At 40.7% G+C, this 12070-nt stretch overlaps 1 protein-coding gene across 2 annotated transcripts; it reads right to left on the bottom strand.

Moving 5' to 3' along the window:
- Positions 1–1444: 1444 nt before the first annotated feature.
- Positions 1445–12067, bottom strand: uap1 (UDP-N-acetylglucosamine pyrophosphorylase 1). Of its 2 annotated transcripts, XM_004554856.2 has the most exons (11): positions 11952–12067; positions 10426–10730; positions 9111–9315; positions 8409–8584; positions 8148–8320; positions 4781–4974; positions 4544–4684; positions 3476–3664; positions 3215–3256; positions 2244–2310; positions 1445–2144 (listed from the first exon to the last, which is right to left on the bottom strand). In XM_004554856.2, the coding sequence occupies exons 2-11, from the start codon at positions 10706–10708 to the stop codon at positions 2052–2054; spliced, it is 1563 nt and encodes a 520-aa protein (XP_004554913.1). In that variant the 5' UTR covers positions 10709–10730; positions 11952–12067; the 3' UTR covers positions 1445–2051. The 2 variants fall into 2 exon arrangements, with proteins under 2 accessions (XP_004554913.1, XP_004554914.1); XM_004554857.3 differs by lacking the exon at positions 3215–3256.
- Between the last annotated feature and the right edge of the window lie 3 nt (positions 12068–12070).

Here is a 12070-nt window from a genome sequence, read left to right as displayed (position 1 = left end):
TTAGCTTTGATGATCCAGGAACAACACCAACATGGGGATATCAGATGGTGCGTTGGAAAACAGCCCTCATTAAACACCTCACTCATGAGTTTATGTACTCAGTCTCTTATTTTAAGTCATTAGGAAGAGAACATTAAATTCTTTTGTAAATTATTGTAAGTATTGGAGTCAGTTATTAGAGGATAAAGGAGGCTTTGGTCTTTGGCTCATGACTTTTACAGTCTGATATGCCAGCAAATAGGCCTTCGACAAGTTAACCCTAAAACGTTCTGTTTAAGTCACTTCTTTTTCTTCTTTCAGCTACTTCCTTTAGGGGTCCCCACAGAAGATCATCTGCCCCCATTTCACACTATCACTAACACTCTCCTGCCACACCAACACTCTGCATCTCCTCCTTCATTACATCATGAACACACTCTGTCTTCCATTTGCCAGGCAGCTCCAACTTCAACATCCTTTGTTCAGTATATCCACTATCCGTCCTCTGCACATGTCCAAACCATCTCAGTCTTGCCTCCAAACCGCTCAACCTGAGCTGTCCCTCTACTTCTAATCTTGTCCATCCTGGTCACTCCTAATGAAAGCTTTACATCAGGGGTGTCCACTCCAGTCCTCGAGAGCTACTATCCAGCAGCTTTTAGATGCATCCCTACTCCAACACAGCTGAATCAGATGGTTGGGTTACCTCTTCAGCATGCCATGAAGTTTGGCAAAGGCTTTGTAACAAGCCATTCATTTAATTCAGATGTGTCGGAACAAGGAACAAATCTTCGGCTCCTCACCTCCAGCTCTGCCTTGCATCTTTTTATCCGTTTTAAATATAAATATTAAATAAATAATTTTTTAAGTATTATTTATTTTTGTTTCATTTTAATAGCCATTAATGGTTCATTCATGATTTTTTAAAACTACTAAGTTTGACTGTGAATACTAATATTCATAGTTAAAATGTGATTTTTTTGAGCAAACTTTGAAGACTTGTAAATACTAGCATCATGAGCATGTTGTGCCCAGTAACAACGTCACATATCTGTTATCTGCTGAATATGGACTCTCAGTAGAACAGGTAAAGTGTATGAAATATGTTAAAGAATTAATGTACTGATTAAAATGCCATTAAAGAGTTTTTCAGCTTAGCTACAGGTCAGGCTGTCTTTCCATAGACGTTATAAGAGACCTTCTTTAGTCTTAACAGCGCCGTTATGGAGCGGGAGAGAAAGAAAGTGAGTCAGAAAGGAGCCACAAAGAAAAATGCCCTGAATAGCTGCAGCAGCGTTGCGTCCTCGGAGCCATCTTGAACATAAACCATCTGCTGGAAATGGTGATTCACAACACCAAAGAGCTATAATGCAAAAAACACACCTCGCAGACACCGGCGAGCAAAGATATGACAAAAAAACATGTTAACACCATTTGAATAATTAAACAGACACAAAGACATTGCTTTCCAAGTAGGAAAATGTATTTAATAAAGATGAGCCATAGCGTCTCTTAAAGCTGAATAACATCCAGTCTTCACTGATTACAAGCAGAGAAGAAGCAATTATTATAAATACCCCCCACATCCTGACCATGTACCGTATCTGATTGTAGGAAACATCTGTGTGATCATTTCGTCTGAATCAGCTGTTGCATAAAAAATCACCAGGTAAAACAAGTAGATGGCCATTTCCACCAATAGATAATCTATCAGTACATATAAAAATAAGTCTCATAAGCAAAATAAATAGATGCACCTGCAGACAGCTTCAACCTGTCAGTATGACAGGATTTTCATACTTCAATTCTTGCTGTGTTCAAGTCTTCAAGGAAAAAAAAGAAGAAGAAGAAGAAGAAAAGCAAAACGAGTTACAAAGCAAAGGAAAGCCTGGTGCTAAAAAGTAAACTTCATGTTGTTCATTCATTCATTTTGGACAGGACAGCTTCTTTCTTGAACACATGTGTGTGATATTTGTTATTGCACAGCGATGACATCACAGTTTCTCTTCCCATACAATGAGAGATAAAGGGAAGTTGGGCCGTTTCCTTCCCCGCATTCTCCCGTTCAGTCATTACACCCCATTCTTCACCAGCTGGTGGACTCCCTCCTTATCGATCGTCAGAGTTGGTTGAAACTCTTTTCCCTTCACCAGCTCCTCAAGACCCTTGAAGTACAGACACCATCAGGACAATGTTAGTATTTTACTGAGTATTCATGGATAAGAATAACATCTGGAGTTTTATTTAGTACAACGTGTTCTTACCTCTCCCCCGTACGACACCAGTGGGGAGATCTCGCATTTGATCGGCAGGTCCGTTCCATCCTTCAGGCTGCGGTGGAAAGACAAATTCAGAGAGGATCACAGGAGAAAAACAGAAAGCGAATGAGTGACGGTCTCGTGGAAGAAGAGAAGCAATTGTAGCTGAAAAGACAGCTGCTAGGACTCCTTGACACAGCTGTTCTTCTACTGCGGCTTGTGATTAGAGGACAAAGAGAATCAGCGCTTCATCGCAACAAGTGATTAGTCCTTTGACTTGTGATAGAAGTCCGCTAGAAGAAAACAGACGAATGAAAGGAACGTTGTGCGAGACTGCCGTCACTCAACGTGTTAATTTCTAGATGATGATTACAGAGAGAAAAAATCACTAATCAGACATCAGGTGTTTCAGGTGTTTTGCTGAGCAGCTGCCTGATGGAAAAGCTGAATGACTGAGAAAGAAGCACGCCCTTTAAGAGTGTTGGAAACATTCGTGGTGCCGAAAGAGTTTGTGAAGCACATGCTCATTTAATTCTGTCTGGAAAAACAAGCGGGTGGATTTAAACTTAAAGGCAAAATAGCAAGCGATGAAGCTGACCACATAACTATTTGGTACAGAAACCAACAGGTGTGTGCTCATCTGCAGTCTAGTAACTGTCTCCCTTTACCCAGCATGCAATATATCACAGGTTGACATGATAGTAGATCATTTAACCAAGGTGCGGAAGAAGACCATGTTTTCAGGTGACTTCACTGATCCTCGATGTCATTTCCTGCATCCCGACTGACCGTAAAAAGACTGAAAGAAGGCCGCCGACTGGCAGGGCCTCTACAGACTCTTTTCCTCTCAGTGGAAATGAAGGAAAGGGATGTCAAGGATCAGAAGTAATATTACACGGTGTTAACACGTCTGAGCGAGAGGGTAAGAAAGCCAAAACCCCATCACCATGCACTCAGTACTGCAGAGGGATAATTACTTTCTCTTGCCATCATCTGTGACACTGCCTGCTGCTCCGTCTCTGGAAACATTGCACGGGACACACAGGAGCAAGACCAAGCATGAGAGAAGGGGGAGTGAGAGTGTGAAGCTAAAAGAATACGATGTCTACAAAACAAACAAAAAGTCCAGCGCATACAGTCTGTACACCATGTGGAAAGTGTCGAGGAGAAGGGAATAACCACAAAGATCTCATTATTATGTATGTTTTTTGTAAAGTGACATGACATGCTGTAGTCACCTGGGTATGGCGGGTACACGTCTGCCGTTCTCGTCAATGAAATGTCCCCCAGCGTTGAGCACCCAGCGGTGGTGGAGGGACATCAGAGCGTGTCGGGCTGTGGTGGGTGTGTCCTTTCCGTCCTGAGTGTCTGCGTTCTTCAGCGGGGAGAACTCGTCCTCTCGGAGCACCTCATACACAACAAACGTCCTGTTACAAACACAGAGCATCCCATCAGCACACAGGCAAACCGAAGACTTGCATCACAACCGAGCAGCTCCCAGGGATTGAAAAATTAGCAGGTTAATTAGTTACTCAACAGGAAATTAAACCGCAACAAATAAAAACAAAAATGTCATTTTTCTTTCTATGCTTGGAGTGGTTTCACTGTGCTTTCAGGTTGTGCGTGACTTCCATGGAGCGATATAAAAATAGCAGCCACACTAAAGATAGACCAGAGGAACACATAAAAATGCTTCTGCAGAGGACTGAAATCAGTTAAGTTTTGTTTATTTTTATGGACCAAATGGCTCTAAGACAGGTCATAAGACAACAGAGCAGGCCACATTAAAAACTGAAGACTTGAGTCAAATCCATGTCCTCAGCAGCATCAAAAATAGATTTTTCTTTACTTTAAAAATACATCTTCAAAAACTTTGAAGTAAGCTTGATATGGTGTCCTTGATTTTCCATCAGTTAACTGTTACAGGAATACTTTCATTAAATATAAAGTTCTATTAGTAGTGACGTGACTCAGAGCTGATGTCATGTAACACTAAAGGATGTGGAACCGCTCATAAACTTCCATCCCCCTGTGGAGAATTTGGCAAGCTTAGTCTGCTGGACCAGACCTTGCAGAAATGGCACAACTGGAGGGCAGAAATTAGGGCTGGAAAAAAAAAGACAGTCCTTGCACGGAAGAAAAAAATCAAGGACCAGTAGAACCAGGGCCCCAAATATATGCAAACTGGTCACCTCTCAAAAGGAGGGGGGGTTAGTATGAGGCAAGATTTAGCTAACTGGTACTGGCATGCACACGCACATTCATATTTTCTATGCCATATATGAAAAAAATGCACCGTCACTCACTTGGCAAACTGGAAAATGTCAAAGACAAACTTTTCCATTTTGATGCCGTTTGGTTTCTCTGGTTTGATTAGTTGACCCTGAGCATCCACATATGGGATCTTCTTCTGGGCCACGTGGTGCTGCAGCTGGGGCTCGTATTTCCTAATGTGAAAACGGGGAAAAAATGTCTCATTACGATGATGTAAAGCTGAAAGAATCTGAAACGTAATGATAACTGTGTTTATAGCTTTGCCTTACTGCACTATGTCTCTGAGGAAGGAGAAGCTGAAGAAATGATTGGCCACGTTTGCTGCGTTGAACATCAGACGACCATCGGCGCTCCGCTTCTCAGCAGTTGCTAGGGTGATCTCGCTGTACTCCACCACCTGGTAACGACCATCCACCTTGCAGACAACGCCTACTGCTTCTGTGGGGTTTGTTTTCTCCACCACCTGGGAAACAATGTCACAAAATGACCTTACTAAAAACCTCAGATTACTACAAAGTCAACTTAAAGTGGACTGTGCTTTTCCTTTTACTGTCACATATGTAACTGTTACTGCAGGATGCTCACATCAAAAATAAGCAAAGATTCAAATCAAAAGTTCAGCACATGTCCAAGTAATTGCTGTAACTCCAAAGCTCAGGCTTCAGACTGCTCTGAATGCTCAGCTTCAGTCAATTTTTTCTACTCTTGGTTCTGTATCATATTGATAAAAGCAGATATCCCAAACATAATATGGTCAGACACACACAATTGTTCTGTTCAAATATTTTGTCCACAAGAGACAGCCAATCATACATTTTTGGTTTAAAGCGAGGAGGAAGGGAACTAAAAAAGCTTGTTTCAGACAGAGGATGAACCGATCAACTGTATCAAAAAAAGTTATGATATTAAAAAAGGATTATTTTAACATGAATCATGCAAAGCTACTCTAGTTAAGTCAAAGAATAAAAATAAGCAACTGTAAAATGCTAATAACTCTCTACTTTAACTATTTATACAATAAAATCCCCAGATCGGTACACTTTAATTGTGCTAAATTTAGTTTTCCATATAAAAACTACAAAATATTTTCACTGTTGTCTCTTTATGAGTCAAATTATCTGTAAATTATTTAAAGTCAGAAATAGTCTAAAACTGAAATAAAATAGTAAATAAAAGTGCTATGAAGCAATCGGTGCACTCCATTTTACAACCAGTAAGTTACGAGTCTGCACTGAATGAAAAATCCTTCCCCCCTTCCTATCTGTCGGTTACTAATGACAGGGTCCTGAGGGGGGGATGGTAAACTGGTAGGGGTTTGGCAGGGGGGGTTGGTGAAGCCACATGAACTGTTAGCGGAGCTTAGTAATTTACGATGAGAGGGTGGTACCCCGCTCTGATCTGATTCTTCCATCGCTGCTCCACCCCACATCTCATAATTTCAAACAGAAGCAGGGTCTGGGTGATCTTATTACAATAATTAGTTCACTCTGCTCTATGTTAGCTGGAAAATATACATAGTGCTTCTACTTCTTAGAGGAAATCAAAAAGTAGCAGGATCCTTCAGGCACTTTTCAGCTATCCAACACACACTGAAGCACGTAATTTGTGCAAAAACAGTTAAAAAAGTGAAATCTTGACTTCATACTTTGATGTATTTGAAGTAGTATGTGGTTTGTTTAGAAATTAATTAGTAAGATCTGCCAGCAAAGCTTAGTCACACATATATCAGTCATATTTTACTGTTAAAGCTAAAAACAGAGGTCTCCTGATGGTTACACTCTTTCTGGTGTACTGGACTCTTATCGCTTAGCTCGTCAGTAGGTGTTATTTTAGAAAAATGTCCCTCTAACTATCTCTGCACCAAGGTCAGCAGGATCTTCACAGAATGAATAATGGTGAAGAATAAATGTAAAACTTTTTATCTCGAACATAGCCTCCTCAGCAGCAGATCTTGGCCAGTGAGTACTGAATTTTCACATCACCACAAACTAGATTCTGCTCAAATTCTTTTGCGAGTCTATACGTGAAAATATTATTTTATAAATCAGAACTCCTTTATGTCTTTAGTTCTGCAACATTAAGCTTCTTTGGGATTATCCTTTTATAGTAAATCACATTACTAATTAATTACTTACACTTGTGGCACAGTGGAACAGTGGAACAGTGGTTATCACTAACACTTCACAGGACAAGAAGGCTCCAAAATATGTGGGAAAAGTGGCATCTTCACATCACACTATCAACTAAGACCATAATAGTAGGCAAAAGAAGATTCTGGGCTCATTCCTAAATTTCCTAGAAAGCTAAGTGTAGTGCAAAAGAAGATTGCAGAAGTGGATTACAACTCCACCCAGTGGTAAGTTGTGGAAGGTGCAGCTATCTGGAACCTGCCAAGTTAAACTGACCCCACCTTTCAATATATGACATCCCACACTTGTCACCCTTCGGACCTTCTAGAACAGGGTTTTCAAACATAAGGTCCAAGGGCCAGAATCGGCCTGGCTAAGACTCCAATTAGACCCCTGGGCAGCTGTGAAGAAGGGCATAAAGTTTGGACTTGGGATCATATTTTCACGAGCCCTCAGTTTTTCCTGCTGATGAAGACCTCCTCAGTGCCTGCTCACAGGGTAACACATGATTAAGTGACAGCAAATTTCCTCTGTTTCACTTTGTACTATATAGGTTTCTGTCTTTTACAGCAGGTTCACTGTATAAAAAAAGAGGTTTCTGTGAATTAACAGAAACTTTTGTTTCATAAAAAAGAAGAGTCTACACAATGAGCTACCAAAACCTTTTCGGTAATTTTACACATTTGTTTCTTACAATTTAAGCCCACAGGGTCATGTGGGCAGATTTCTTTCATTTATTTTTTTTATCATGTATGAAACTGTCATACATGATAAATGGTTGCTCAAGAAGAACGAGACTAACTGCTCAGACTGGATAAAATACTACAAACATGACTCGACTATTGGCATACATATTACCTAACTCAAATACATGCTTTAGTATTTGCATGACTCATCTGTATGTGCCATTCCTATTTAATGACTTTTAATCTTTGTGTGTGCAATCACTGATACTAAAAGGTCTGATAAAGGTCAACTTTAGATTTATGAATTCAATTCAGTGTTACTTTTATAGTGCTTCGAGGTGACTTATCAGTGTTCAGGCAACTTTAGGAGGGGAATAAAATATCTTTACTGCTTCCTCGGTTCTTTATCTTTTGTTTTGTCGTGCCTTTTTATGTGGCCTGATTTGGGTATAAATGCAAAAAGAAGTCAGTTGTTTTGGTTTTGGGGGGGTAAAGTCTCAAAAACTAAAAAAAACTCGTGTATCAAATATGACTTACTCGGCTTCAAGGGGATAAGTACTACTCATGTCCAGTCTAGACCCAGTTCCACACATTCCCACAGAAAAAATATTAGTGTCACTCCCCAAATGATGGCATCAGCACCACACCACACCTTTGTTGAACCCAAAGTTTGGAATTACCGCCCTTGTCAGTAACTTTGGAAGGTGCTACCACAAGAAATTCACCAAAGATGGAGGCAGATGAGCTGCTGTGGCGACCCCTAGAGCGGGCAGCTGAAAGAAGAAGAAGAAAAAAGGAAAAAAATAGGTGGTATGACCAACCTTAGCGCCACAGTCCGCTCCCTTCTGCACACAGAAACCAACAAAGGCAGGGTCAGCCACTTTGACCAAAATGTTATCAACACAATAAACATGGATGGACTCAATCCCCCTCCTCTCCATGTCATCCAGGATACCCTGGTTCCCGAGAGCTCTGTAAAGACCCCCATTACCGTCTAGAACACAAACACAGACACATTTCTCACACACTGAGCAACACTGTGAATGAAGCATACATACACTTCTGTATATGTGTGGACATACCCGGAGCCATGGAGGGCTTTCCTTTGCTCTCCAGGATGATCTTGCAGTTGTAGTCCATGGCCGGCAGCATGCCCTGCTGAAAGAAGACCACGCTGTTCTTGTCCAAACCAAAGTAGTTATGTTTGGAGAAAAAATCCTTTGTGGATTTCATTGTCCTGCCGCTCGTCATGATGTACCTGAAGGCAACACGGAAAGAACGCAGCACTTATGCATTTTAAACAATTTAACAATTGTGCAGTGCTGCAGAAAACATCTCCATCATCTCTTACAAAAACTTAACAGCAAAGGTGATGTTAGCTTGAACCAACAGTATAATACTTAAGTTTATAGCAGACAATAAAAAGTAACAACTTGATGAAGATGTTTCTAACATATCCTTCAACTACGTTAAATCTGACACGCACAACTCTATTTCCTGCTTTTTTATCTCGATCATTCATATTTTAAAACTATAAACTGCTGGATCTCCCCTGCAGGGACTTAAAGCTTTTCCGGCAACACAGCTTCCTTGACTGAGTTTCCTTTGATTCACACAGTGACTTGACCCAGTTAATCATCATGCTAACATAATTGGGACAGCTGAAGTTCACTTTACAAATAGGATAGCCCTATTTGGTTGCTCGAGCTTGTTTATTTTTCCTCAAATCAAGCTGTAGATTTAGTCGACTAAAACGCCTTAGTCATGGAAACCTCGTGTCTCACCAGGGGATACAGCACTTGGTTTTGTGCGACTGCTCAACCAGCTGTTGCAGCTTCAAGATGCGCTCAGCCTGGATCTGAAAGAGGGTTTTGTGGGACGGCAGCCCAATGTCGTACATGCCTTTGGGGTACGAGACCCCCAGCCTGGTTCCTTGGCCTCCTGCCAGCAGTAAGACTGCCACTTTATTCTTAGAGATGCACTGAAGACCTAAAGGGCAACACAGCACAACGGTCATAAATAGTAGCAGAAATGTGTCCTGTAGTTTATTTAAAACAGGGCCATGCATTTAGTGTTGTACACTGATATGATGGCACACAATGCACAGTATCTAATCTCTGCAGACCTCTTATTGCCTGGTTAGTAGATGAATAATAATAAACTTAACAAAACAGTTCTGATAACATTAATCCAAACAGTTTAGCAACATTTTATGACTGGTTCTGGAGTACTTGTGGACGTGACACATTATATGAGCTAAAATCTTACAACCCCACTCAAGATTTTACTATGGTTCAATGTACCAATAGTTTATAATGGTTCCAGTTTGTCTTACATAAACTGCAGCAACGTGACACGATATGAAACTCTCTTCCTACTGGTTGGTGCCAGGAAGCAAGTTTTATGTAGTGGGTTAATCCATAAACTTTGACACATGCCCCACACCCAGCAACACAGATTTTGTCCCAACAGATCACAATGAGCTCATGATTGAGGGTCAAGAGGGAACTCCGGTTACGTCAAGTACAAATCAACACCAGATGTTTCTGCTGCCCACCGAGATAGTCATACAGCCCCGTGAAGAATGAAGCATGAGGGATTGCGCAAAACATAATGAATAATTCCAGCAACTTACTCAAATGTCAACCCTTGCCCAGAAACGCACAATGGATAAACATGGAGCTTCTGACGCAGCATGACTGGAACTTTGTAATAAGCTTTTGCAAAAGTTTTGATCTAATGGGCTGTTTTTCTGTGAGCTAACATCTGGATGTGGATACTTAAAAATATTGCCATGAGAACAACTATTCATCCAGCTGGGTTACCCATGTGATGTTTTAATCCACTTAAGCTTCCCAGTCTGATACCAGTTAAGCTTTCCTCTCTTACCTGCAGGTCATCACTGTCAAGATTTCATTGTGTTAAACGTGCTTGCGGTAACTAGGCGAATCTTGTTTAACAAGTGATAATAGCTTACATATTCTCATTAAAATAAAATACTCCCAATTCTAATGCTTTATGTTTCCTTAAAACACTCAGTATACCGAGTAAGTACAGTTTAAAGGTCAAAAGCAGTAAATAGGTGAGAATATACTTCACCTGTCAGCTCCCAGTCTTTGACGCTCTCCCTGTCTCTCGTCACACTTCCCAGCACCTCCCTGGGCACGGGCTCCATGCGGCAGTCCATCTTCCCTTGTTTGCTGCTGTTAGATGTCTGCATGGCATTCTTGAAGAATCCGTTGATCTCCTGAAAGTCCATACCCTCCAATTCTTGGGTCAACTCGGCCTGCTCTTCAGGGCTCAGCTCGTTCCAGAACTGCAGGAGGTGAGACTGGCCGGCGTCAGCCAGTTTCTGCCTGAGTGTGCTGATGTTTGGGTCCATGATCACCTGTGCTTTTAATTAACTGTGGGAAAAAAGATTATTTTATTTAAAAAGAACTGAAAAACATGCCCCAGGTCTTGTGTTGTTTTTGTATAAGCCGGTGGCCTTTATGTAAATATAAAAAAATAGATGATAAGAGAAAGGTCGCACTACAATATCCAAACATTTGCAGGGTTTTTCCCACATATAGATATGGCCTTCTGCAAGGACCTTTTAAAAAATACTTGTAGCTTTTTTTAACAGTGTGGTTTAATTTACTCACCTTTAAATAATTTTTTTAAGTAAAATGGGTAAAAAAAAATTACAGAAAAAATCTGTTATATAAGGTAACATAGACTCTTTCCTATAGTTTCATGTGGACCAATCATATTTCTTAGTACAGTCACTACTAAAAGCTCATTTTGAGCACCCAAGAAACTGTATGTGTATATAAAAACAAATTTTAGGAGTAAAAAAATAATTGATGACATAGCCAATGTCCTTAAAGTGACTGAAGATCTTCTGATGGAAGGTGGAAACATGATAAGAGTATTTAATAGCCCTGTGCTAGTTGTAGTGTAGGTAAAACAAGCACTGCTGGAATGTTTATCCTATTTGTTTAAATCCACACCCACTTTTACCAGGAAGTCGTCACAACACTATAGAATAAGGTCGAGGATAGTTTCATTTATACCACAGTGTGAATACTGACTCTTTCATACCCATTATGTTTGCTTATTATGATTGATAATTACAACAGTACAATAATAGCTGTGTAACAACGCGATATTATGATGTTTTCTAAGAGGGTTTACACCAAAGAAATCTCCTCTGTAAGTGAGCTTTTCAATGGGATGCTGACGACTAACACCACAGCCACACAACCTGAATTATCTACAGCTGTAATACACAATACTCATATATCACTTTTAGTTAAAGTGTTTATAAAACTTTTAAACTTCACATCTCCAACATGACTGTGACGGTGAGCCTGTAAAGAGGTAGCAGGGACTGCTGTGTTGACTCGGAGCACAGATAAATCCAGTGTTAGCACAATGTAATAACACGGACTGTTGCTAAGAAGCGCATAGAGTTAGTGAACCTCATTTTCAGTCACTGTATAAGATAGTTAGCCGCGGTCTGCGCATCAGTCAAGCTACAGCCGGGCACATGTTAGCAAATATCCGCCCGACTGAGGAGCGGGAAACCGCTCAGGTTGCTGCACACACAGCAGATAGAAGTAAATCAAATATTTAACTCTTACCTCTCACAAAGACTCCTCTCCGGTGTAAGATCATTAATGCCAATCGATGACTATTCGCTCGCACTGGTCACTATTCGCCTCCCTCCCGGAATACACCTCCTGCTACGTCACATTTGACG

The sequence above is a fragment of the Maylandia zebra genome, linkage group LG23 (genome assembly GCF_041146795.1).
Source record: "Maylandia zebra isolate NMK-2024a linkage group LG23, Mzebra_GT3a, whole genome shotgun sequence".
NCBI lineage: Eukaryota > Metazoa > Chordata > Actinopteri > Cichliformes > Cichlidae > Maylandia > Maylandia zebra.
This window is presented reverse-complemented; position numbering and strand designations above follow the sequence as displayed.

Coding starts and splice junctions, on each gene's coding strand:
- uap1 (XM_004554856.2), bottom strand. CDS start 10,708: ATGGACCCAAACATCAGCACACTCAGGCAGAAACTGGCTGACGCCGGC. Junction 8,321..8,408: donor AAAGCCCTCCATGGCTCCGG/GTATGTCCACAC, acceptor TTTGTGTTCTAG/ACGGTAATGGGGGTCTTTAC. Junction 3,257..3,475: donor CGTGTACCCGCCATACCCAG/GTGACTACAGCA, acceptor CAATGTTTCCAG/AGACGGAGCAGCAGGCAGTG.